Consider the following 27545-nt stretch of genomic DNA (forward strand, 5'->3'; position numbering starts at 1 on the left):
ACAACGTGTAAGATGCCTGATGCTAAAGAGAGGAATGAACTTGATAAGGTCACCCGGGAATTGGTTCGGCAGTGGAATCGGCTTAAGGAGCGAGAATCGATCCTTTATCGCTGTGTTCAGGCCTTTGATGGGCAGACTGAGGTTGAACAGGTTGTATTACCTCAGTGTTTGCAGGAAGATGTCCTCGGTTTGCTTCATAATGATCATGGCCACCAGGGGGTGGAGCGGACTTTGCAGCTAATTCAGTCACGGTTTTATTGGCCCAATATGCACTCGGATGTAGAGCAGTGGTGTAAAAACTGTGAAAGATGTCTGGTGTCAAAGGCTCTGTTGCCCAAAGTTAAAACCTATATGGGAACAATTACAGCATCTAGACCTAATGAGATTCTGGCAATAGATTTTACAGTTTTAGAACCTGCTACAGACGGCAGAGAAAATGTCCTTGTAATGACTGATGTTTTCTCAAAGTTTACACAGACTGTCCCCCACAAAAGATCAGCGTGCCAGTACTGTTGCAGAGGCACTGGTGAAGCACTGGTTTTAACTTTTTGGGCCCCCTGTCCGGATTCATTCTGATCAAGGGAGACATTTTGAGAGCAAGTTGGTTCATCAGCTCTGCAAAGTGTAAGAAATGATTGTTATTGGGCAATGGTTTTTTATGTACATCGCCGGGTCGCCGATGCATAATGATGGGGGGGCGGGGATGTAACATGTGGAACCACCAGGGGTCGCTTCATCCACATCGTGAGCTCCCATAAAAGGGAAGCTGTCAGGCTGGTGGCCAATTGTCAATCTCCTCTGTGCTCGACCAGGTGTGTTGGCCAACGCGTTTGTGATCAGGTTTGTGTTTGTTTTTGTTGTAAAGACAAAACTCTTTAAATTTGATTATATATACTAAGTCAGTGTTTGTGGTGTTTTTATATAGGGCCACACTTCATGTTTTGATCTGACGATTGCTCTACCTGGGCGTGCGGCAGGTAGGCGTTGTATATTTTTTAACTGAATTGAATTGCATGGTTTTTATTTCAAAAATTTAATAGGCGTTTTGTAATTTTTTGTTATTTCGCAGTTGTCGCTGCACCCTGCTGTTCTTTTAGTTAGATTTTCTTTTTCCAATGTTTTTCATTTCTTTTTGCAAATACACATCCTCTGATTTTGTAATAATAAATATTGTCCCTTTTATACTGGTTGTTTTTATTGTACTATAAGTGGCCGTAACATAATAATAAACATTCTATTGGGTGTAGAACAATAGGTGCCTGCCATGCCCCTATTATTCAAAGTAATTGAAAAAGTTTTTATCTGGGCGGTTGTACAGAGTGGCATTAGAAAGGGGTACAGTGCCCAAAAATTTGAATATGTTGTCTGTTGTGCCATGAACCAGATAGAATAAGTGTGCTTTCAAAGTTTAACACTAATTGTAGCTGAGAATTAACTACTTAATCTCAAACTTCTAAACTGATAAAATCAACTTGGAACAGTATTAACACACATTTAAACTCATCATAAATACAGGAAGTTATGATCATTTTAGGCATATTTTCTGTAGGATAAAATTATAATCTGAATCTGCTCATGGTGTCCGTCTTCTGCTTGGTGAAGGTACCTAAATAAAATAAAAATGACATAAGGACGCTTGTTTAAAGAAGAAAAAGACTGAATCCAGAATGAAGCTCAAGATTTTGTCACTTTAATTAGAATAAAACTTTTTTATTATTATTAAAATACATTTAAAACTTAAGTGCATCTTGTGGTCATGTTTATACACTTTCTGATATGTTTCCCATAGGCAAGTTAAGGCAGAATTTACAAAAGCAAAAAAAAGCAAAAGGACTGAAAGTGTGAAATTGAATCTTAAACCATAATACTACCCAAACAATTTTCAATAATCTCCATCTAAAGCCCTTGTGCTCCGAGTACAGGATAAGTCGCATTAAGTGGGCTTCCAACGTGGTCAACAAAATTTTTCTTTAGTAGACCTGCATCGTAAAGCTTTATTTGTAAGTTGTTGTTTTTTTTGCTCCATTTACAGCGCAATCCGTTGGCCTATTTGCACACAGACGGGCTCTGACTCTGGTCCGCTCACATCTGCGATCACAGCCAAGACGGAGAGACAGTAGGCGGAGTCGGGGCTCAGTTCGCTCACAATGATGCTCTCCCCGTACACAGTGAGCTCCTGGTCGTCGTCGGAGCTGCCCTGGTTCTTGATCAGCAGGTTGTAAAAGGAAGCGCCCTTCACCGGAGACCACTGGAGGAAAAGGATAGACGGCGAGGGTTGCTTGACGTGCAGCAGCGGTGCGGGGATGTTACCTAGCAACGGAAAACAATCCAAAGATATCAGCCATCTTTATCATTAATTCTGCTCAAGCTAACGGTTACATTTAGACCAGTGATTCTTAAACTTTTTTGAGGTACCGAACCCCCCGGTTGCATATGTGCATTCACTGAACCCTTCTTAAATGCCAGTTGAAAAGTCAATACTTTGTTCCTTTTGCATTAATTACTGCAGTTACTGCTTTTGGGTCTTTCTCTTGATAATACTTCAGTGATTCTTCAAGCTGATCAAACACAATGATTAAAGCAGGTATCAATACTTTTTGGAAGCCATCAATGAAATGAAGCTTGTCAGTAAAGGGAAACATGGCCACTCACACACCTTTTTCTTTTATTCATCATAGAACTCACCATTCTCAGGTATTTGTTTGCCGAGATCTCTCCTTCTGACTAAGTGTTGTATAACTAAACGGGGAAAAGATCTTATCAGTCGGTTTTTGTAATAAAATGCCATTTTAATGTTTTTTTTGTTTTCACGATGAATCTTACCTTCTGTGACGTTTGCAGGTTGACTTTCCCCTGCAGCGTTTCTGGCTGTGACCACCAGACTCCTGGAAGAGATGCTGGACAGGGAGCAGGACAGCATGGCGGTGCTGCACAGCTGTTTCCGTGGAGACACACTGTCGTCGTACAGGGTGTACGTGGTTGCAAACGCCGATGAGCTCCATGAAACGGTGGCGAAGGAGCTGTTGCCTGTGTAGGCCACTCCTGCTGGTGGACAAGGAGCTGGGAAAAGGGAAAAAGAAATTGGAATTAGAACTTGAGATATTGCTTCTTTTTAAATCAAAACCAGTTGATATTAGATGGAAACATTATCTGAAGTGAAATACATGAGAGAAAAAAGTATAATAATTTAGTTCTTGAGGAATCCTAAATCCTACACATGATTTCAAAATGGCTCTATTAGAGAGTTTTCCTCACTTCCTGCTCTGCTATCACTCATCTAAAGCTCACATGCTGGACTTTAGCATCAGTTTTGGTGAAAGTTATTGGTCGGATGTTGTGCTGTGTTTTATTATTTTGTTTCAAATGAACAACTTGGCTTGAAATGGAAGCTGCAGATCTTTGTTAATGAAATCTGGCCGCTCCGTCCAGGCTCGCTTCTCTTATTTACGGTTTGCCGATTCAGTCCTGACATACAGTTCAATGTTGTGCAGCAGCTGTGCAAGTTACATTTTTGAGGAAGCTATTTGATTAAAAACTTGACTAAGGAGAAAAAAGCCTAGTGACCTGGCATGTTGCCTTTTGTGATGTCACCAGACACATTGGTAGAGTTTACCTTGACTTGCAGCTATAAAATAACCAACCTCAGTTCAGTCTACCTGTGGTTCCACTGAGGGGCGCCGATTTGTCGCTCGTTCCTGCCGCGTTCCTGCTCTGCAGTGTGGCAACGTAAGACGAACCGCAGGGCAGAGGGATCTCAAAGTACGTGACGTTGGTCCAGTAGGAGGAGATCTCAAACAGAGCCTGGCCGTCTCCTAGCAGACTTCCCGTCAGGGTCAGCAGGTACTCCGTTTTTGCGCACAAGACCTGCGTCCAGGTGAAGCGCATCACCTGGATCTCAATCTTCATTGGGACCAGCTCCACCTCAACAGCTAGAGGAGGACAAGGGACTGCAAAGGACCGGGGAGGGGATGGTTAGTTTCCTGCTTTGCTTAAAAGAGAAACGCTTTAAGAAGTTATATGCTGGGTTTACACCTCCTGCAATCTGCACCGGGTCACTGATGGAGCTGTTGCACGTCCCGTTAGAGGCCTGCACGGAGAAATTGTAAACTGTCCCGCAGGTGAGCCCGGCGATCGGGCAGCCGGGATCTGTGCTGTGGCAGCAGAGCCTGTCTCCGTTCTCAGCCTGAGCACAGCCATAATAGCCCTCTGCGTTGCCACTGGGCCTCCAGGTCAGCAGGGCAGACTGATTGTCACAATGGAAAGTCGCCGAGAGTCCACTTGGCTGGCAGGGGCCTAAACAGACGGAGGAATTTTAGTCGGCGATGAGTCTTAACCTCAGACATGTAGCTGCGGTTTTCTCAGTCACTGGTACCTGTGCTGACTGTCGCACTCTGACTGGCCTTGCTGGTGCAGTTCTCGTGACTAGCTACCACAGATACCGTATACTGCTGGCCGCAGTGCAGCTCCGACATGCTGCAGTTGCTGGAGGTGGCATTACAGGTGTGTTCATGCCCGTCCGCACCCATGGCAACCACGCGGTAGGCTCCGGCAACGGGAGAGGGGGTCCAGGACACCAGAGCGCTGCGATCTTTGCAGGAGACGTCCACAGCCACATCACTAGGAGCACAGGGCTCTGTGGGGAAAATTTTCTTTAACCAAGGTTACGGCTTTAGACTTAATATTTTATTCATCTTGTTTCTTTAGGCATTTATGTTTAATTCTTCAGTTTTCTGCTGGGATTTTGTCCCGACTCAGCTCCAGGTTGTTAGTGTTTTTCTGCCCTGTTTTATTTTCACAACTCAGTGGAATATTGTTGTATATAAATAAGCAAAATTGTATTTCTAAGGAATTTCTCAAAATTGCCGGGGCAGAATTTTTTCCTTTTCTCTCTGCAGCTGGATGGAAAATGTTCAGGAATGATGTCATGTTTGGTGTTGCACTTTGACTTGTTGCTCCATCTTAAAAACAACTTTGTTGCACATTCTTGGAGACAAACTACCCGTATTTTTCTCTATCTTGTCAAATAAATAATAGCCACGTGTTCAAAATCTTCTTTTTTTTCACCTCTATGCAACATTATAAGATGTAACAAACTTTAAGAAGAGGACAACTCCATTGTAAAAAAAAAAAAAAAAGTGGGAGAGCACATGGGACTACAAAAACGTGGATAAACAGATTTTACCCATGCTAATTCTGTAGGGCGGACTCCTCAAAGAGCTGCAGCGGTCCGATGAGGCGGCCACAATGATGGTGTAACTGAGATCACACTTTGCTCCCTGGAGGAGGCATCTGTTGCCCGTGCTGTTGCAGTACAGGTAGGTGTGATCACTGGCCGCCGCTATGGCAACGTACACGGTGCCTCCAGCGTTGCCTCCCATCTGCTCCCACTCGACGAGAATGGAGGAATTATGGCACTGAGCAAAGGCGGTGATACCAGCGAGGGAGCAGGGGGCTGAAAAACAGCACAAAGGTTGGTAGCTTAACTGTGCAGCAAGAATACTACATACTGTGGTAATCCTGCACACCTGTGGCAAAGTTGTGCAGGAGGAAAAAAAAAATCCATGGCTTTTCAAATTAGTTGCACCTAAAACCTGAAAAGTGTGGTGTGCATATGTACCAAAATCCATCTGGGAAAAAAATACTTGTTACAGGCTGCAAAATCTTTGAGATTTTGCCTACCAGCAGGACATCAAGACCAGCGCTACTATGGATTGGTTTAGATCAAACCATCCTCATGTTTACAGAGCAGATCTAAATCTAAAGCTGTTAATGTTCTGGAAAGGTAAAAAAAAAAAGCAACAATTTAAATCTGCAGATGTGCAAAGCTGGTAGAAACAAACTTCTCAAGACCGGTAACAGCAGCAAAGTGGGATTCTACAAATTACTTGAGGCTGAATCATGCCACAATTTTAACATTTTTATATGAAAGTGAATTTAGTTGTGCTTTTGCTCTACAATTGCATAACATTTTGTGTTGGTTTATTGTATCAAATCCTAAAAGTATATATTTAAAAATGTATTGGTAGTTGTGAATGGTGCAAAAGCGTCTATGCAGGAATCTGCGTAAAAGTGACTCTCGATGTGAATTACCCATCTGCAGGATGACGGAGGCGCTCGCTGGACTCTCACACTGGAGGTTCTTAGCGATGACTGTGAAGTTGTAGGAAACACCACAGGCCAGGTCTTTGACCTCACATGTTGTGTTGTTGGAAGTAGTGCAGTTGGCTGTGTAGGTCTCCCCTCCCACAGCGAACACGGTGTAGCTGTCCGCCCCAGCAGCCGAGTCCCAGGATATCCAGGCAGAGTTGGTCACACAGTTCAGGTAGCCTCTGACGCCTTGAGGCCGACATGGCGCTGAGGACAACGCGTCAGAGCTGTAAGTGTCTGTGATGGGATGTTTATGGGAAATTGGACGTTTTTTTAAAACATTTTTTTATCTGTTTTCATACCTGACTGGATGCTGTGGCTCTGATTGTGCTCGCTCCGACAGCCGCCTCTCACAGAGGTGACTTGAACAGTGTACGTATTACCGCATGTTAAGCTGCTTGTGGAACAAGCAGTGTTTGTGGTGTTGCACACGTCGGTGTTTCCTCCGTTCACAGCAGTTAGGGAAACCAAGAAGTGATCAACGTCTCTGACAGCGTCCCAGGTAATAGTCAGGTCGTTGGACAAACAGCTGAGTTCGGCATTCAAGTTGTGAGGCGGGCAGGGGCCTGAGAACACAAAGTCAGCATGGAGACAAATTCATCCCAGTTTTTTCCGGGGTGATCTCTGAACTGGCGCTACACTTTTTTTTACCTGATTCGAAAAGCACAGGCAGACTGGGGAGGCTGGAGCACCTGTCGTCCATCGCCACCACCTGAACTGTGTAGTTGGCGCCGCATGCGAGGCAGCTGAGGTCAGAGGCCGCGCAGCCGTCGCCACTGTGACTGCTGTTGGCTAACACCGAGTAGCGCAGAGCGCCTCGACTGGGAGACCAGGACACGTCGGCCGAGTTATTGGAGCAGTCCAGTTTCACAGAGACGTCAGTGGGAATGCACGGCACTGAACAAAGGCACAAAACAACAGCTGGAGTTATTTTGAATTGTAACGTGCAGAGAAAAGGTTTTGAAGAAAGACAGTTTACAGCAGCCTCCACAATTACCAGCACAGTTGCTAAAGGTGTGTAAAGAAAAAAACCTTTACACACAAAAAATTAATCTTTTCGAAAAAATACAACCATTAATTCAAGTATTTTCACTGGAGTGGAAAAGTCCCACATTAACGAAACTGTGCACAAAGTCACATGAGTCACACTAATTTGCTTCCCTAAACAACCCTAGAAGTTTTTTTAAATTTTTAAATAGAATTATTACTGGAATCGTAGCTTCTTCATAACAAACATTAGATACCATGTTTTGTTTTTCTTTGTCCTACCATCACAAACATAACTGTAAAGTCTTCTGAACTCTACTGGAACTGGGAGCTTTGATCGGAGTGAGCAGTTCCCTCATAAATGCTCCCGGTGGCTCCAGCACGAAACAAAGGATGAATATATGGAAAAGCACCTGATGCTCACTTTTTTTTCCAGTTTCTTTTCTAAAGGTCTGGGAATCTTGTTGAAGAGCATGGCATAGATGACTCTTTGGAAGAAAAAAACCCCCCTTGAATTAATTACTAGCTGGCTCCACCAGATTAAAAGTCCTTATTGTTTCAAATTTGGTTACCAGTAAACATATTTTATTCTTTTAAAGGTGCCTTCAAATTTTGAATCTGCCTCTCTAAGAGCTTTCAGAGAAACTTTATGATAAAGGCAGTACAACCAGAACCAAACGAAGTGAAGCAGCATTCAGCTTCTATGCACCACAAATTTGGAACAAACTTCCAGAAAACTGTAAAACAGGTGAAACACTGAGTACCTTTAAATCGCGACTAAAAACCCACCTGTTTAGAGTTGTATTTGAAACGTAATCAATTACGAATTTAATGTCTTAATGTAATGTTTTGATTGTTGATTCTATGTTGCATGACTTCGCAGTTTGTTTTTGTTATGATGTAATGCACTTTGAAATGCCTTGCTGCTGAAATGTGCTATACAAATAAAATTTGATTTGATTTGTAAATAAAGCGTTTAACTAAAAACAAAGATGTCCTTTACGTGGTATCTTTCCTCAGGTTGCATTCATCCCGTATCGCCAGACTGATGCTCACCCGTCTGCAGGCTCGCGGGTTCTTTGGAGGTGACGTTACACTGCTGGTTGAAGGCCGTGACAGACACGGAGAAGTTGTACCCACACGTCAGGCCGGCAATGCTGCAAGCATCGCTTTCAGACATGCACATCTCTGAGATGCCTGTGTCCGTCTGCACCGTGGCTGTGTAGTAGTCTGAGCCGTTGGAGGAATCCCAGGTTACCATGACGATGCTGGAGACACAGTCCTGCTTGGCGGAGATCCCCACCGGCACGCACGGCCCTGGAAAGGATCAGCAAAGCGCATCTAAAACGTTTTGCTCATTGCTTCAGATGTGCATGGAATTAATTCTGCATGTTTTGCCTCCGACAACCACATCTGATTGGTACGCACAGGTCTGGACGGAGCTGGACGCGCTCGGGTTGCCGGGACAATAACGGTTGACAGGGGTGACTGTGAGGTTGTAGTTTTGGCCACAAACAAAGTCAGAGAAAAGAGCGGTGGTGACGTTGGTGCTGAGACCGATCGCCGAGTCTCCTGTCTTGGCCGAAACCGTGTAGGTTTCTGTTCCGTAGCCGACGTCCCAGACAAGAGAAACAACCTTCATGCCACAGTTCACAGTGGCAGCCAGATTCTTGGGCCGGCAGGAATCTGCAGGAAATCAAAACGGTTATGTCACAGCAAGGGTTAATATTTACCACCAATAACTCTTCATTTGGGCTCCGCAACTTACTCATATAGATGACCGAGGAGCTGTTGGACATGCGGGTGCAGTTGTCAGCTTCGGCTGCCACTACAACCGTGTACTGCTCCCCACAGTGAAGGTTGGTCCACGAGCAGGAAGTGGTGTTTGTGGCACACAGGTGAGTGTGGCCGTCCAGGCCCGTTGCTCTAGCAACGTAGGATTTAGCGCCATCGCCGGGGGCCCAGCTGACAGAGCCTGCATTGAAATTGCACTGCGCCGAGGTCACCACATTCCGCGGGACGCACGGACCTGCAAAGAAATGATGGATTCCTCTGTCAGTTTATGACCTTTGGGGTTAGCACAGTTTGCAAAACCACCTCTGAAAGGCAAAAAAAATAAATAAATAAAAAAAAGATTTAAAAAAATCTAAATGACAGTTTTGGATGGGTCTTTGTCAAAATCCAGAATCTAGACCACATTATATGGAGGCTAATTATACTCATAACCTCACCAATATGGCTGAATTTAAACAATTCAAGCCGAGAGTGGCTCAAAATTCCCCCACAATCCTGTAAAAGACAAATTATATAGTTTTTGCCGCCATGGATGGTACAAGTAAATATTAGGTTTAGACGGTAATTACTTCGTCATATGTAATTAGCTAGTTCAGTTTGCCTCCTTAATTAAAGCTATCACGGCTTGGAAACTGCTTTTTATGTCAGGTTACAGTTTACATGATGATTAGTTTGATGGTTCCAAAACACGTGGAGGAGAAAAACTGGAATCAGGTAAGTTCCAGTATGTCAGAGCCTGTTTGTGAAAATAGTTAAAAAATACGAGACACATTAATAAGAACTTATTGCCACCAACTCTTCAAAAAGCACAGAAAGATCAATCTAGAAATGTTCTTTCACATAATCCATTAAATACAGGCCTTCCTCAACGAGATTTAACTGTAACAATCTTTCGTCTGCTTTCAGAAACACGTATAAAAACAAGACAAAGTGAAAAACAACATACCGGTTTTGAAGAAGAAGGGACTGCTGTTCATGCTGTCACAGTCGCTGCTCCGTGCTCGCACGGTGAGGTTGTAGTGCTGTCCACAGGGCAAAGCGGCTGAAAGAAACCTGTGGGTTGTGTTGTAGACGCCCGTGAAGCCGAGGCTTCCCCTGGCTGTGACCGAATACTGAGCTGGAGAGCCAGTCTGGTCCCAGGACAGCTGCACCTCATCACTCTCACACAACGTCTGAGCGGAAACATTGACAGGCTGGCAAGGCTCTGAGAAAAGAGAATGGAGTCAGAATGACACAACGCTGTAGTCGTGAAGCTGTACAAACACAACTTTGAATACATCTGCATATAGCTCATCTATTACCAAGGAGGAAATAAAATGTACATCCCAGTTACAAATTTGATTAATTTGTTTTACAGTTTCAAACTTTTAAATATCCTCGGTCATGTAGTAGAATTAAAAGATAAATTCCAACCAGATGAGTCAACTTTAATATCAGTATGCATATTTAACAAAACAGCATTTCAGCCTCTGAAGCACCTGTGTGGATGAGAGTAGGGCTACTGGATCGGCTCCAGCAGCCGCCACTGTATGCTGCGACAGTAAAGTTGTACATCTCTCCACAGTCCAGACCAGTGAAGCTGCAGGAAGAGCCTGAGGAGTTGCACATTTTCAGTTCTCCTCCTCCCGATGATTTGACAGCACTCGCTGTGTGCAGTTCAACGTCGGGTTTCTCTTCCCAGGATACGAGGGCAGAGTGGAAGCCACACAGCAGACTGACGGACACATGCTGGGGTGTGCAGGGGCCTAGGAAAGGTATTAACAGATCGGAGTAAAACGGCAGAGAAACAGACTGATCAATGATCGGCTTCTGACACTTACGGGTGGTGACGTTGACGTGCGTCTGAGCCGTGAGGCTGCATTGCTCGTTGGTGGCGATGAAGCTGAGGTTGTAGGTCTCCCCGCAGCTTAAGCCGCTTACGTTGCAGGAGCCGCGCTGAGCTGTGCACAGAGTTTGCAGGGTCCCTCCGACGGCGGCCATGACTGAGATGTTCGTTGGTCGACTGACGGACAGCATCGATAGAAGAGAGTTCCAGGAGATGACGGCATCAGTTTCGGACTCGCAGCTCACGTCTGCTGCAACGTGACTGGGCAGACATGGAGCTGATGGGGGGGAAAAAAGCAAAACGTTTAACTGATTGACAGAAAAAGAATCTGTTGTACCTCAAAATATGTTAACTTTTTCAGATTTTGTCGTGTTATGATCACAAATGTTACACATTTTTGGTGAATTTTATGTGCTAGACTAACACAAGTGGCACATGACTGTGGATTTAATAATGAATGCAGTTGAGATCAAAACGTATTAATGTCCAGACCTAATGGAACTGAGAATCAGTTGTACAACTTGAATACAAATGTACATGATGTTTTCTGATTTGTTAGAAAAAAAATTGGCAGCTGTTCTTTATCATCTACTTTTTGATGGCCTATCACATGAAATCTCCATAAAACCCACTGATTATAGTTGTAACATGGCAGAATGTGAAAAGGTTCAAGGTAAATATCGTGACACATTATATTTACCTGACGTAAAATAGACCACAGAGCTGTCGGAGCTGTTGTACTGCTCTCCTAGAGCTTTGACCCAAACTCTGTAGACGGTGTCACACATCAGCCCAGGCACACCGCAGAAGGTGTCTGCGTTGGAGCTCAAGCAGGAGGGGGAGTGGCCATCTTGGTTGTCCAAGTGGACGACGTAACCCACAGCAAGGTCGCTCTGCTGCCAGGACACAGCTGCTGCGCTAAGCTGTTCGCATGACACATTGGCTCGAACGTTTGTGGGTGGGCAGGGTGCTGGGTTCAAGCAAACAATCAGACACACTTACACGTAAAATCACAAAAACGCAGACCAGCAGGTAGCTGCTAAGTGAACGAGGGACACACCAGTAACGAGGCGGCGTGGCGCTGAGGTCACGGTGCTGTTGCAGGCCGAGTTTCTGGTCCGCACAGTGACGTTGTAGATCTGACTGCACTGCAGGCCGCTGAGGAAGCACTGGGAGGCGGTGGAGTTGCAGGCGGCGGTCAGGCCCTGCTCCGTCACAGCCAACACAGAGTATGAGCTGCTGCCTCTCGCTGTGGACCACGTCACCTGGGCGCTGCTCCCGTTCAGGTGGACAGACAGATTGACCGGAGCGCATGGTTCTGAGGAGAGAAGGCAGTGATCTAATCTGAAGCCAACGACTGAAATGGTTCGGAGGCCGTAAACGTGCTGCGTTCTCTCTACCTGTGATGAGTTGTCCCGCCATGTGAGCCGTGCTGGCGCACGCCTCGCCGATGGCCTTTACGGTGACGTTATACTCTTCACCGCAATGCAGGGAGCTTGGCTGACAGCTGGTGGCGTTGGCGGAGCAGCTGCTGGTGTGGCCTGATGAAGATGTTAGCATGGCAGTATAGGATGCAGCTCCAGCGCCGGGCTGCCAGGACACAGTGGCAGAGTGGGTCTGACACTCCACGAAGGCTTCAATACTGTGTGGCTGACAAGGTGCTGTTTGAAACAGAAAGAAAGAGACTAATCAGTGGCAGTGGCTCTCCGCGCAGGGTGGCACCTTGATGGGGAGGCACAAGCAAAAAAAAAGAAAAAAAAAAAAGAAAAAGAAATGCGTTTTCTCTATTATCTCCTGACAATATTTAGGAGATAATATGGAGGTGTGCCACTGAAACCAGAAATAGGATTAAAAAAATAGTTTAATATTCTTGTGAAGTTCTGTTAATAGATTTCTCTCTTATCTTCATTTAGCCTCAATCCAAATGAGTTGGTCCTGGTTACCTGATGTCAGTGAGACCACAGAGCTGTCTGTGCTGTTGTGCTGCTTTCCCAGAGCCTTGACCCAGACTCTGTAGACCGAGCCACAGCTCAGCCCAGAGACAACGCAGCTCGTATCTACGTCTGCGCCAACGCAGGAGGCGTAGCGTCCACTTTGGTCATCGAGGTAGACGACATATCCCACAGCGAGGTTGCTCTGCTGCCAGGATACAGTGGCAGTGAGGTGATCACAGGAAATGCTTGCTTGGACATTTGTGGGTGGGCAGGGTGCTGTGTAAAGGAGAAACACATTCATGTAAGAAAAGAGAACACAGTAAGTGTATGATATGAATCTTACATGGTAGCAGACCTGTCATGAGGTGGGACATGTCAGAGTTGATGCTGTCACAGGCCTGGTTTCTTGCCGTCACAGTGACGTTGTAAATGTGACTGCACAGGAAGTCGTGGAGGAAGCAGCTGGTGGTATTGGTTGTGGTACAGGCGACAGACGACCCGCCGTCTGCCACCCCCTGAACCGAGTATGAGGCGGCACCTTCGGCTGGACTCCACGTGACCCAAGCGGCACTCGCATTGTAACCGACAGAGACGTCCGTAGGAATGCACGGCTCTGATGGGAGATGCGGAAAATCATGTTCGTGTCTCACTCAGTCCAAGCGTTTGCACCAACTCACCCGTAGCAAACGTGACAGGAGCGCTGGCAGGTCCGGGACAGCCAGCGTGGATCGCCTCGACAGCGACAGAGTAACGCTGTCCGCAGACCAGCTGGTCCAGGTCACAGGACGTCCCCGTGTTGCTGCAGGACGCGTTGTGTCCAGCAGAGGAGGTCGCCAGGGCAGCGTAGGACGTGGCTGCAGTGGCTGCTGCGTTGGTCCAGGTGATCAGAGCATTACGTGTCGTACAGTTCAGATGGGCTGAGATGCTGGTTGGAGGACATGGAGCTAAAAAAACAGAGAGAAGAGGGAGTTTAGATGGAAAAATAAAAGAAAACCAAAAAATAAGTTAAACATTTTTGCTTGGATGCTAGGAAATTATCCTTTGCTCTCTTGGAAAAGGTTGTATTTTTTAAGTTGATTCAATTATTGTACAAGCATCCTTTTTTTTTTTTTGCATATAGTATATAGTTTATCCTATACAGGAAAAACACACAATCAATTTCTAATCTAATTTTTTGTATAGTTTCTCGTGCAAAATCTTAGAGCACTTGAAATAAGACAAATTTAATATACAAATTTTACCATGAAATAGATACTTATTTTAAATCAATAATTCTTTAATACGGATGAAAACGTACTAGTCATACATGAAATAATCTGCATGTGGAACAAGATATTTTAACTTATGGTATGGGGAAAAAAAGCATCTTGACAGATTATTTCACTTGTAACTAGCACTTTTTCATCCATATTGACAATATTATTATTATCAGCAATATTATTTATTGTTGAAAAGTTACATGCAAGTTATTTTTGTTTTATTTCAAGTGTAGTAAGATATTTGCACTAATAACCAGACCAGAAGTTTTGGTAAGACTTTGTGTTTTGGCAGCGTATTAGTGAAGTTTTGTAGCTTTTTTGTGGATGTATAATCTCTTCTACTTTTCTTTCGCTGCCCTGGAAACATTTCAAACGTTGTGAAGACATTATTTTCTGACTAAAACATTTGTCAAAGTAAAGGCACTGTTGCTGTACCAGTGTGCCTCTCCACGGGGTCGCTCATGTCGCTGACGCACACGTTGGTGTGTCCCGTCACAGTGAAGGTGTAGCGCTGACCGCAGCTCAGGTCCAGGAAGGAGCAGCTGCTCTCTGCTGTGTCGCAAGTGGAGTTCACACCCGAGGCAGAGGCGGCTCTGACCGTGTAGTTCTGCGCCGCGCCGCCGTCCTGCCACTTTACCGTCATGGTGTTGGAGCTGCAGTTCAGCTCAGCTGTGGTGTTCTCGGCCTTACAGGGAGCTGCAGTCGGTTAAGCACACGTTTCCAGTTAGAATCCTGTTGCCATTTCCTCGGTAGAAATCGTTTTGCATCGTGAAGTACAAATGCGGAACGGATCAGTCGGGTCCACTCACCAGACTGGACCTTGTAGTCTGAGCCGACGATGATTTCACAGCTTATGGAGGAGGAGGTGACAGCCACCTCGTAGGTCCTGCCACACCTGAGACCTGAGATGGAGCACTGGTTGGACGTTGAGTTGCAGGAGGCTCGGTGGCCGTCCGTGCTGATGGCCCAGGCGGTGTACTCGTCCAAGCCGGTGGTCTGAGTCCAGTTCACGTTCATCATGTTTGTGTTGCAGTCTAACTCAGCAACGACGTCGTCTGGCAAACACGGGGCTGAGGCACGCAGTTTGGGACACACACAGAAAAAGTAGGAGAAACTATATGTTGAATGTTGCAAGAAAGGGACATGATTCATTCTCAAATCTTTTTACTATTAAAAGAATCTGTGAATTTGAATCATCTTTTTGCATCTCAAATGTAAAAACGTGGAGGTCGCTAAGCGCTACAGGAACCTTGACCTTAAACTATCTACTGCAACAAAAAGAAATGAGATGTTTGTTCTGTGCTAACAGATGGAATAAGTGGAAATATGCTAATTAACACAACCCAAAGCCTCGCCACTCTGAGGGTCACATAAAGATTCGGCAGCATCAACTGCAGTGCAGTGTTGTGTCTCACCGGAGTCAAAGTAAATGTCAGCGACCTCGGTGCTGTTGCAGCTCTCGGTGGAGGCCACCAGCGTTGCAGAGTACGAGAGGCCGCAGTGAAGCTTCATGGCGCAGGAAGTGTCGTTGGAGGAGCAGGAAGCCAGGTGGCCGTGCTCCCCGGTTACTTCAACCACGTAGAAACTCGCTCCGCTGCTTTTCACCCAGAAGAAAGTCCCGTTGTTTGTCCCACAGTCCACACGAACAGTTAGGTTTGCGGGCTGACAAGGAGCTGAAAGGAAAAGCGAAGGTGATTTTTTTTAATGTTATTGTTTAGCACAATATAACATCTTGTTGTGAAGTAGAAAGATATCCCACCTGTACTTATTTCTACGGCTGGACTGTAGCTACTCCTGCAGCCTACCTCCTGGGCTGCAGCACGGACAGCGTATCTTTCTCCACAGAGCAGATTAGACAAAGAGTGTGAGGTGTTTAAAGTTGTGTACTCTGAAGGAGGAGATGCGCTTCCTATCCTTTCCCACTGCAGAACGTAGGTGGCCCCTGTCACCACCCCCCATGTGAAGGTCAAGGTGTTTGTTTCACAGCTGACGTGGCCGGTCAGATTAGCAGGTGGACACGGCGCTGGAAGCAAAACAGCCAGGAAAAGACGTTTAAAACAGTTTGATCTTTTTAGGCTCCCTGTGTTTCAATTCTTCTAACCTGCTCTCAGCATCGCCGCTGTGCTCGGCTCGCTCCAGCAGCCCCGGTCCACCGTTACCACCGTGACCGCGTAGATTTCCCCACAGTGCAGGTTGGCGAAGTCGCAGGAGCTCGAGTAGTTTGAGCTGCAAGTATGATTGTGTCCATCTTTTGCTGTAGCCGTCGCTATGTACAGCTCCGCTCCGGCCACTGGAGTCCAAGAGACGGCGCTGTCCCCACAAGCAGGAGACACAGTGACATTGCTGGGAGGACAAAGCCCTGGAGAGAAGTTGAGTGTTTAAAACGCAAACAGAAACAGAGAAATTAGGAATTAACTTCATTTGTACGTTTACCTGCTCTAAAGCTGGAAGCTGCACTCGGGGCTCCTGTGCACGTCAGTGAGTACGGCACGACTGAAACGCTGTAGGTTTCCCCGCAGTGGAGGTCTGTGACATGACAGCTGGAGGAGTGGGTGTGGCAGAGGTGTGTGTGTCCGTTCTGGCCCGTCGCCGTCACATTGTGTCCAATGGCACCGGGGCTGCCCACCCAGGTAATTAAAGCTGAGTGAGTGGAGCACAGAGCGGTGGCGCTCACGTTCTCTGGGGCACACGGGACTGGATATGGAATAAAAATTTTTTAAAATTTTAAAAAATCACATACATGTTGGTTATGTCTTAAACATAAAGAAGTGCAAAGCTGTGAAGAGGAAGGGGAAAAACTGATCGGTTTGGAAATTATTTTGTAAAACAAAAAAACCCCCTAAGAAGTAGGATTTGATTTTATCTAATTTCCTCTGATGGCCCTGAATTAACACAAAAAAAGGGTACTTTGTGGAGGAGCATTCATTGCACAACAATTTGAACACACCAACCCTTCAATAAAATATGTTTGGCAGCATCATGCTGTCAGGATGTTTGTTTTTATGATCGATGGGGAAACTGGTCAGTTACTTGGAGCTAAGTACAAGTCTGACTCAGCTTGACTTATTTTGCATAGAATTGGTTAAAATATTAGTCTCATGATGCTTAACGCTGATTGAAACACACTAAGAAAAATATTTTGAAAACCATGCTCTATCAGTTAAATGTTTTATTACATTTTGCAATGTACTGCAGAAGTGGAAATCAATGTTTTTTTTTAAAAAAGCTGAAATGAAAACAAAGCAGCTGGTTCTCCCTGTTGCTACACTGGTTTTTACTGTTGAAGCTGAGGCTTCACTGTGGGTTGAGGGACACATAGAGATGAGGGCTTACTTAAAATGCACTTGAGATATTAAAAAAAACTATTACTTAAAATGTCTGTGCTGTATCTATTATCAGTAATATTTGTATTCTCCATTGATAGCGTGTATGCAGACCTGTTTGGAGGGATTTGCCGGCACTGATGCTGCTGTTGCACTCGGCTGCCTGCGCTTGGACAGTCACATTGACATCCGAGCCACAGGGCAGATTTCTGAACGTGCAGCTGGTGTTTGTAGTGTGGCAGCTGTCCCCATGCCCGTCCACTGCTACCTGAGCGAGGAAGCTGGAGCTTCCCGCGGTGTTGGACCAGCTAATCACTGCTGTGCTGGTGCCACAGTCGTACTGTCTAGATGTTACAGCTGGAGAGCAGGGGGCTGGAAAGCAACGTAGAGAGAGACAGAGAGAGAGAGGGGGAAAATTTGAGTTTGCTGACTATAAAATAAAAGGCGAAGCAAATGGAAAAAAAAATGATCACAAGCACACCTGTGGTGATGGTGGCGCTGGGTCCGGGTGGACTGTTGCACTGGTTCCCTGTTGCAGTGACAGAGGCCGTGTACGTCTGACCACACAGGAGGTCAGACAGGCTACAGGAAGCTGCGTCCGAGCGGCAGGAAGCACTGTGCCCGTTCCCAGCTGTTGCATTAACTGCAAAACCAGTAGCGCCGGCCACTGGTGTCCAGCTCAGAAGAGCAGAACCGTTTCCACACGTCAGCGTGCTGCTCTGGATGGACGGAGAACATGGAGCTAAGATGGAAAAGCAAAGGGATCAGTGGTGATTTAGATGTCTGTGATTTGGTCTGTTCAGAGAATTTACGTTTTCCCAACCTGTCATCAGGGTTCCTGTTGTCTCGCCAGTGCTGTTGCAGGTAACGTCTTCAGCCAATACCGTCAAGTTGTACGATTTTCCACACCGCAGCTGGCTCAGCTGACAGGAAGTTGCATTACTCCTACAGGAAACATACCTTTGGGATCCCTCTTCCTGAGCGAGAACGACGTGGGCTACAGCTCCGGCACCTTTAACCCAGGACACCGTGGCTGTGTCTGAACCACACCGCAGGACGCCGGTCACATTTACCGGATCACATGGGCCTGGAGGAACAGGGCAGATTCGCATCACACCTCCCGAGTCAAAACAGTCGGCTTCAGATCCAGGAAAATGCTCAAACCGTACCCGTTGTCGTCACAGTTTTAATGGGAGCGCTGGCGCAGAGGCCGTCCTGGGACACAACTTGGACGGTGTAGCTGGTGGCGCACTTCAGGCTGGAGAAAAGGCAGGTGAGATCTGACGTGGAGCAGTGGTTGGAGAAACCATTCGGACCGGTCACTGTCGCTGCGTAAGAGGAGGCCCCAGAGGAAGCCTGCCAGGAGGCCCGCAGGGAGTTTGTCCCACATTCGATCACTGCGGTTAGGTTCTGAGAGGAGCAGGGACCTGTCAACACATACAGCATTACTCACAGGATCCGTACACTTTTCCCACAGTAAAAATCAAGCATTAAGTTACTTTTCCAACACCCACTTTGGAGATAGAAACAACACAAATGAACTAAAAAAGCCAGTTTCAATTCACAATTATATGATAGAATTTATTACTGTATTAATAATGTCTTGTGATAATAGCCTATATTCTACCGAAGGGACAAGATAAACTAAGATGTAACAACATTTTATGTGAAATGTCTCTCTAATACACACCAAGCATTTTGTCCAACAACAAAACATTAATTTATTAACAAAAAAAACAAAACAAAAAAACTTTATTTCCGTTACAAGACACAGGTCAATGTCTTTTAGAGAGCAAACATCTCTGCTCTCTAAAATATTTTCTCACTAAGCTTTTTTAGTGATTCTAACTGACCTAAAATAAAAGAAGCTCTATCTGATTTAACTTCAGATCGTGAGAAAAAAATATGTCTGTCTTTTTATTCAACTGTAAATAACCAACATTTTCAATTTTAATCCATCAGATTGCATTTTATCACAAAACTGTGCGGAATGAATCAAGAACTTTCCAAACCTTGAAAAAAAAAACACCTAATTGAAATTCAGGCATTTTCACAGATTTCAAACACAATTTATGACCTGTGCATGGCCAGATGACTCTAACGATGCATTCTCATTACCTGTGTGAACAGTCTGTACGGGGCTGTACGGTCCGCTGCAGCTCTCAGAGGAGGCTTTGACAGAAATATTGAGCGCTTGCCCACAATGAAAGCCCGTGAGAACACAGCTGGCGTTGTTGGTATTACAGGTGGCTGGTCTACTGCCATCTAGTGGCACAGCCATCGCACTGTAGCTGAGCCGGAGAGGAGAGGATTCCCAGCTGACTGTCAAGTCGTTGGAGTCACAAAGCAGGTTTGCAGTGACGTTCATCGGAGCACAGGGTACTAAATGAAATAAAGTGGCAACAGTCACTTTTTGTTTTCTAAACTAAAAAAAAAATAAATTACCCTTTCAAATGAACATGAAAACATTTTAAAACATTAGCACACAAAAGACGTTTCAAAAGAGTTGATCAGGGGTCTGTTTAAATTAATCTAGAGAAAATAGTGAAACTTGTACTTGAGCTGTGAAATAATTCCTGAAATTCAAACTTCAAATAAAGTAAAGAGGATGAAGGGGATGTGTTGGAGTGTTTTATGACAACATGGAGTCACTTACATTATTTCAGTTTTTTTTTCTTGTTTTCATTGTAAAAATGACATAATACTAATCCTCAATGTGAAACACAGTGGGGGCAGCATTATGTTTTGAGGAAACGTTTTGCTATGACCTGGTACCATGTACCTGTCCTTTTAAAAGATTAATGAAAAGTTGTACATTGTGTTTTTGTCAATAAATAAACAATATAAAAAAGGCAGAAAAAGCATGAGAGACAAACTATGACTTTGTGGTCTATTAGGATATCTCCATCTATCAAATCAACTAATATTGTTGAATATTTTACATTTAATCATCATTTGTCTTTTTAGTGTGCTCAAACTGACTAAAATAACCCCCCCAAAAAAGAGAACCTCAAAATTAAATTGCATTCCCAACAATGAGAGACAAATAAATTAAGTAGTAAAATCCCATCTTATTTACGAATCTATAAACTTGAATGGTTCTGATTTTGTCCGTACCTTGTTCCTGCCTGAAGGGGGTGCTGTAGTCACTGACACAGGTACCATCAGTGGCAGACACCTGAACGTCATAGACTTGTCCACAGCCCAGTGGACTCAGGGTGCAGTTAGAGAAGGAGCTGTTGCATGTGAGGGTCTGACCGCTGCTGGTGGCTTTTACATTGTAGCTTACTGCATTACTGCTGGGGGACCAGAACACCTGAGCGGCTCCAGAACCACACACCACCTGACTGGTCACATTAGACGGAGAACACGGCTCTGGAGAGAGAAGCGGACTTAATTCAGTCATTGAGAGTTAGGTGTTGCTAAATCCAGGGTTAGGCAGTCAGTGTGTGTCACCTGTTTTCAAAGACAGTGTGTTGCTCTGTAGTCCTATACAGTTGTTATCAGCTCCTGCAACACTGACGTTGTAAACCTCCCCACACTGGAGTTCCAGAAGGCTGCAGGACGTTTCACTGGAGGTGCACTCAGCCCTGTGACCTCCGCTACCCAAAGCCACGGCAGTGAAGAGCTCGGCGTTGCCGCTGTGAGTCCACGATACAGGAACGGGATCTGGGCCGCATGTGTGCCCGGCAGTGACGTTGGTGGGAGGACACGGCACTGAAGGAATGCAAAAGAAAAACCACAAGTGTTACGATGGACCCAGCAAAATCCCGTCACATCCTTCTACCTCTGTTCGTGTGGTCCTCACATGTTTGCACTGTGACCTCTCGACTCGGCAAACTGAGGCACTTCCCGGTGATGGAGAAAACCGTCACTGTGTAGGAGCTTTCACACTGCAGTCCTCCCACAGTGCACCGGGTCTCTGTGGAGTTACAGGACAGCGGATGGCCCATTGCTCTGGAGACGACGGCGATGTAGTTCTCTGCAGGAACGCCGATGCTCCAGGATACCTTTAGCTCATCTGAGCTGCAGCTGACAGTGGCGTTGACATCCTCAGGACCACAAGGCACTGAAATAAAAATGATTCAAAAATTTTTTAATTTGATTTCTTTATGCCCTGCGACAGACTGGCGACCTGTCCAGGGTGTACCCCGCCTCTCGCCCGAAACGTTAGCTGGAGATGGGCACCAGCAACCCTCCTGACCCCACTAAGGGACAAGGGTGCAAGAAAATGGATGGATGGATGATTTCTTTATTTCAAACAGGTTTTTAAAAGCAAGAAAACAAGTAGGACAGAGGAGAGCAAAGGGATTTGTTCACCATTGCCTTACTGTCTGAAAAGTAGTAGGAAGAAGTGAACGCTTATTTAATCCTAACTCCTATCTCAACTTAATGAAATATATTACTTATGAACTCAATAATTATCAAAAATTTGTAATTAAAACCATGTTATAATATTCTTGTGCCTGTTCAATATACTCTGCTAAAGAGTCAACAAATAAATTATATTCCATAGATAAAATTGTTAAAATCTACAGATAATAGTAATAATACTGAGAATTGTAAATAACTGGACATACAGCATCAGAATAATTACCAACTCCTTGCCAATTTACACATATGAATTCATCTTATGTTATAACAGTAAATAAATAATAATAATAATAATAATAATAATAATAATAATAATAATAATAATAATAATAATAATAATAATAATAATAATAAAAAGCAGATGTGAAAATCTAATGGTATTAATGAAAGTAAGATAACATCTTGGTCAAATTTTTTCAGAAAATAGAAAATAATGAAAAACACTCCTTTTAGTTTCTTTGTTTGCATTTGTGTGACATTAAAAGTTGCCTGATAATCTATAACATTTCAGTGTGACCAAAAGTAAAACTGTAAGGAAAAATGCTTTCTCACAGCTCTTTATGTTATTCATGCTTGGGCTTGCACACCCTATTCGGTAATAGTACGTTAGTTTTATAAGAAACTTCCAGGAGTTGGTGTAAACCCATGAAGCTAAAAGTTGTACTACCTGTGTCCATGCCAATAGAGGCTGAGGTGGACTGACACTGTCCTTGGCTGTAGGTGACGGTGATGTTGTATTTCTTTCCACATGGCAGAGAGAGGATTGTGCAGTTGTTGACCGTGTTGCTGGTACAGTTGAGCTGAGGACCACTCTGATCTTCCAGCAGCGCCGTGTGGACGCCCGACGTCTGGTGGTTCTGCCAGACTATCACAGCCTGGTTGGCGTCACAGTCTCTGATTGCCTCAATATTTGTCGGAGGGCAAGGTGCTGATGGGGAAAAATATAATTCAGATTAATCTTGAAAGAGAATTTGGCAAATTAGCACAATTTAATTTGATTTTCTTGCTCCGTCATCTACCTGTCATGAAATGAACCTCCTCACTTGCTGTACTGTTGCAGTCAATATTATTGCCAATGACTTTGACGGTGTAATTCTGTCCACATGCCAAGTTTGTCATGAAACAGGTGGTTCCCATTGAATAGCAATGGTACGAGTTCCCGTTTGTGTTTTCAGCAAGTACAATGTAGAATATCGTCCCGTGGCTCGCAATCCAGTTCACTCTCGCAGAGTCCGGACTGCACTCCGCTGATGCCGAGACATTGATGGGAGTGCAAGGAACTGCAGAAAGAAATTCATCATATCTCAGCTATCACTGACCAGGAAGAGAAGATTTCTCATTTCAAGAAGGTCCCAGTACGCACTGGTCTGAGCCGCTTCTACCAGCACTCTGTCAGTGGAGCAGTTGTCGTTGGAGGCAACGATCCACACGCTGAGCTGTTCTCCACACGGCACACTGGTGATTTCACAAGTGTTGTTTGGGGAGGAGCAGTTGTAGGTTTGTCCGTTGTTCCCTTCAGCCTTGACGTTGTATGACAAAGCTCCTTCAGCAGAGTCCCAGGTTGTGACGAGAGTGTTTGTGAAGCAGACAGTTTCTGTCTTCACGTTTGATGGGATACAAGGAGCTGCTCGGCATAAGATGGAACAAGTCAACCAGTGCAAGGGCACAGCGTTGGACCAAAGGCAATTACAAGAATCAGATTTCCCTTTAGTACTCACAGGTCTGGATAGACTTGGGTTCGCTGATGTAGCTGTTGCACTCTGAGCTCACAGAATACACTTTGTACGTGTAGAAACGACCACAGCCCACATTGGTGAAGTAACACATATTGTCCTGCGTCATGCACTCTGTCGTTTCACCAGTGTCGTCCACAGCCGTGGCCACGTAGTAGTTGGTGTTATTGGTTAGCTCCCAGCTGAAGACAATGACGTTGGAGGAGCATTCATGTGTGGTCTGGAGATGAACCGGAGCGCAGGGGACTGGAGGGTGCAGTAAATACACATGAAAACACTGTTAATGGAGGAGGGAACGGAAACCAGTGTGTACAGTACATTTGTTTCAATCTGAACTTTCAGAGTAGCCCAGTCAAAGTCTAGATCTTAATCAAATGAAGACTTATGTCCACTTGTGTTTTTTATTCAATCTGACAGAATTTGATGGGTTTTTTTAAAAACAATTAACATCAATTTCAGCCTATAGATGTAAAGCAGGTAGAGACATAACCCCAAAAGAGAGACTAAATACAATATAACAATTTTGTTGCTAAATACAATATTATATACAATATAACTTTTTCTTTTTTAAAGTTTGAAAATTATTTATTCCACAATGATGCGCCTCTTTGTGTTGGTCTTTCTCATAACATCACAATAAAAAACATTCAAGTTGGTGGTTGTTATATAGGGAAATGTTCTGAGAGTACTTTTGAACGGTACAACATTTGGGTGTTTCCCTCCTTGTACTTTTCACTCTGAGCAACAACTGGCACTTAAAACAACTCCTGCTTCAACAAATTGTACAGGGTTTTAGACTGACTGGTGTCATATAACCAGTTTCATTGCTCCAATGTTACGTTTCTCAGCTTCAGAAAGAACATCGGACTCACTGGAAAGAACCTAAACAGCTTCCCTCGGGGTAGACGTGTGAGACAGTGAGAGGTAAAACGAGAAGGTACAGTATGTGCATGTGGCCAGCTGAGCTGATGCTCCGAAAACAATACAAACAAAAAAATATGACTCTCAGGAGAGAAAAACAGCCTGTCCTCACCTGTCTCAAACGTGGCCGTGACGTTGGAGGTGCTTTCACAGTCAGAGATGGCCGTGACATGAACCTCGTAGTTTTCCCCACATTTGAGCTCTGCGATCTGACAACTGGTGGAGTTTGATGTGCAGTTCAGGGAGACCCCAGAGCCGTCGGTGGCTACGGCCCTGTACAGGTTAGCCCCAAACACCGCATCCCAAGTTACTGTCACCTTGCTGGTGGAGCAGCTGTAGGCCACAGACACCGTTGTTACTCCATCTATAGCTGAGGACAGATATGAAACATGTATTTTACACAATGGCTAAATGTAGGATGTAGTGAAATGTTGCCCAGATAAATTATTTTTTAGCACTCTTAAGAGTTTGTATTTTCTCATGAAGCATTTTAACTTTTAAAGTTGTTCCTTTTGGGTTCAAAAGTCTAAAATGTTTTTTGTTGGCATCAAAGCGAATTGAAAATCCAACTGGATTTCTGACTTACAACAACCTCTGGGTGACGATACTCCCAGGACCAAGCTCCGTCTTACAAGACGAAAGAGTGCAGCAGAAATGCTCGTTATTTAGTTTTGTGATGCTCAAATAAAAGCAATATGCGTTTATAGCAGGAGAACAACTTTTTATTCCCAAGATTTCCAGATACCAATTTACTAGAACCCCACCGAAACATGTTGCAAGCTAAGTGATCAACAAGTGATATCAAAACAAAGGACATGGTCGCGTTAACCTGAACATCGTGTGTTTAATCAGATTTATTTTGGAACACAAATTATTAAAGCATTTTAGGTGTCACTCAGTCAGTGATCAGGACAATCCTAATAGAAAGTCAGCAACAAGTAGAAGAAATAAAATACTTTATCTTCATGTGGGTACTCACTAGTAGTGTTATATGCGACAGAAGAGGGCTCCCCAGGCACCAGGAAGACGTTGACTGATGATACTCCAACTGTGTAGGTGGAGCAGGGCTCCAGAGAACTGATGTCCATGGATGTGGACGAGGAACTCCTTATGACAGGCGGTCTGTCCGGGTTGCCGTTGTTGCTCACGGTCACTTGGTAAAGCAGGACTTTGCTCACAGAGTTCCACGTCACTCGGGCCGTGCTTTTCCCAGTCGGGCTGAGAGTCACACCAGTTGGCGGCTGCACCACTACCAGCAGAATGAACATGTTCAGCTGATTGGCGATGAGTATAAACAGCTGCTGTTAAATTTTATTACGCCGTTGCCACATGACTTGTCACACAGTATATCGATGCCAAAAGATCAGATTTGTAGTCATGTTTTTATGAAGAATGGGCCTACTTTTAACCTGCTTAGGAGGTTTATGATTTAAAGGATTTGAAATGGCTGAAATATTTTTGGACAAATGTATTAGTGGTGATCGTGCAGAAAAAAATATTTTAATTTGAAATTTACAGTCAGACTTTAATGCCACTTGTAATCATTTCTGCTGCTTTAGTCTATGCTGTAATCACTTTTATAGCTGCAAATTTTTCAATAAGATGCACTTTTACATGTATTTAAACTATTGTTTTAAATTAAATAATGTAAAGTCTGGAAATTTAAGAATTTTAAACAAAACCTTCTGCAATTATGTCAAAAATAATTATTGGTAAGCATAAAAATTTAGGGGGATCAAATGCACTACACACAAACAATATTTTGACATTTTAAAAGAGATATTATTGGTGCTTTGATGGCTGCTGGGTGATGATGGGCTTTACTGGATTTGAGGCCTTCAATCAAAATCTGTCCAGGGCACCGTACAATGTTTGGATGCCTGTGGCCTGCATATTATTGAAAACATAACAAAACAACACATATGAAGACAAACAAATAAGCACTTACATGTTGTTATGGTCTTTATGTTGCTTTTGGCACCTCTCCCTGCAACATTGGAGGAGTAAACATAACAATCATACGTTGTTGATGGAGTCAAGCCACCTATTTGTCCACAGGAGGTATTGAAGGTCTGGTTATAAATCCTTGGAGGAGAGCCGAACGTCTCCCCCACAAACAAGACGTAGCTGTCCGCCCCCGTCACAAGGGACCACTGAAACTTTATAGAAGTGCTTGAAATAGCTTGGGAAGTTGTAATCTGGGACGTAGCAGGTACTGCGGGAATGGGACACAAGGAATTTGAAATTATTTTCCAAATTTTTTTTTTGCATCAATTTTGGGGTTGTTTTTTACCGGTGATCTTTTTTACCTGTCATAGTTATCTTTGAAGCTGTGCACAATGGGCTGTAGAGCATGTCAAAGGCTGACAGTGTGACTTGGTAAACCTGTCCAGCTCTTAAGCCCTGCACCAGCCTCTGCGTGCTGGACGATGACTGCATCAGCATCAGCGGTGCAACACTCGTCGAGTTCACGACTCTCAAATCTAGGACGTAAAGGGTGGCTCCAGCGTAGCTGCTCCACTTGACGTACAACGTAGATGCTGAAGGAGATGTCACTGAGAATGTATTACATTCTAGGAGAAAGAGAGGAGAGACATCAGGTGAGTTATTTGTATACAGCCCTTAAAGCACAAAATGAAGATATTGTGAGCAAAAATAAGGAAATTAATGATAAAATCAGTGGTTAACTTTCATCGTCAGTCTATTTGAACCTGTTTAAACTTTGATCTATGCACTGCTTTCATAAGCATGAGTCACCCGGGGATTTCTAAATGATTTTTTTCCAGTATGTTTAATCCTCTTTTGTTCTTGTGCTTGTGTGATTATCTGGTGTTTGACAGATTTTATGGTGTGTCAGTACCATAAAACCTTAAAGTCTGATTAACAAAAAAATAAAGAAAATTACAAAATGAAAGTGTTAAAACATTTTTAGGATTTCATATTAGTAGTATGCTTCAAAAGCAAAGGAAAAGCCAACAACACCCACCTGCAGCCAAACCATAATGTACCTAAAACAAAAGAATAAATAAAAACCAATTAGAAAATAACAACATAAAATGAAAATAAATAGCCAGTCGTAGTCTGATAAATATTCAAATACCTGAAGAAGAAGCAACAGGATAAATGATGAATATGACACCTGCATCTTATCCATTGTTTGTCTTAATCCCTCAGCGGGTTGATCTTGTCTGTGGATGCTGCACCTCAGCAGCTCATCTAAAAAATGTACAGGCTCAATAGTGTAGATC

The 27545-nt window shown here is 44.3% G+C and overlaps 1 protein-coding gene and 1 long non-coding RNA gene across 2 annotated transcripts; one reads left to right on the forward strand and one right to left on the reverse strand.

The window, feature by feature from the left end:
* The first annotated feature begins 710 nt into the window (after positions 1 to 710).
* LOC145548007 (uncharacterized) lies at positions 711 to 2980 on the forward strand. The gene is made up of 4 exons (XR_014084293.1): positions 711 to 840; positions 926 to 977; positions 2033 to 2295; positions 2842 to 2980. It is a non-coding gene; the product is annotated as an uncharacterized LOC145548007 (long non-coding RNA).
* Positions 1669 to 27545, reverse strand: LOC103479416 (uncharacterized). Its single transcript, XM_081598387.1, has 46 exons — positions 27398 to 27545; positions 27284 to 27305; positions 26607 to 26870; positions 26246 to 26512; positions 25277 to 25546; positions 24410 to 24667; positions 23362 to 23622; positions 23007 to 23267; positions 22663 to 22923; positions 22311 to 22571; positions 21078 to 21338; positions 20726 to 20986; positions 20387 to 20644; positions 19388 to 19651; positions 18439 to 18696; positions 18093 to 18356; positions 17751 to 18011; positions 17384 to 17641; positions 16380 to 16640; positions 16048 to 16305; positions 15706 to 15969; positions 15362 to 15619; positions 14756 to 15016; positions 14382 to 14642; positions 13365 to 13631; positions 13043 to 13300; positions 12697 to 12963; positions 12154 to 12414; positions 11814 to 12071; positions 11454 to 11723; positions 10749 to 11030; positions 10407 to 10673; positions 9875 to 10132; positions 8903 to 9163; positions 8563 to 8820; positions 8191 to 8451; positions 6799 to 7044; positions 6450 to 6713; positions 6091 to 6354; positions 5183 to 5452; positions 4373 to 4633; positions 4033 to 4293; positions 3657 to 3947; positions 2824 to 3060; positions 2686 to 2739; positions 1669 to 2310 (listed from the first exon to the last, which is right to left on the reverse strand). The coding sequence occupies exons 1-46, from the start codon at positions 27449 to 27451 to the stop codon at positions 2027 to 2029; spliced, it is 11427 nt and encodes a 3808-aa protein (XP_081454513.1). The 5' UTR covers positions 27452 to 27545; the 3' UTR covers positions 1669 to 2026.

The sequence above is a fragment of the Poecilia reticulata genome, chromosome 17 (assembly GCF_904066995.2).
Source record: "Poecilia reticulata chromosome 17, P_reticulata-male-v2, whole genome shotgun sequence".
NCBI lineage: Eukaryota > Metazoa > Chordata > Actinopteri > Cyprinodontiformes > Poeciliidae > Poecilia > Poecilia reticulata.

Excerpts from the sequence above, each read along its gene's own strand:
- LOC103479416 (XM_081598387.1), bottom strand. The coding sequence starts at position 27,451 with ATGGATAAGATGCAGGTGTCATATTCATCATTTATCCTGTTGCTTCTT. Across the intron at positions 15,620-15,705 it reads AGCCGTAGAAATAAGTACAG|CTCCTTGTCAGCCCGCAAAC; the intron begins GTGGGATATCTT and ends TTTTCCTTTCAG. Across the intron at positions 8,821-8,902 it reads CTCCTCGGTCATCTATATGA|ATTCCTGCCGGCCCAAGAAT; the intron begins GTAAGTTGCGGA and ends GATTTCCTGCAG.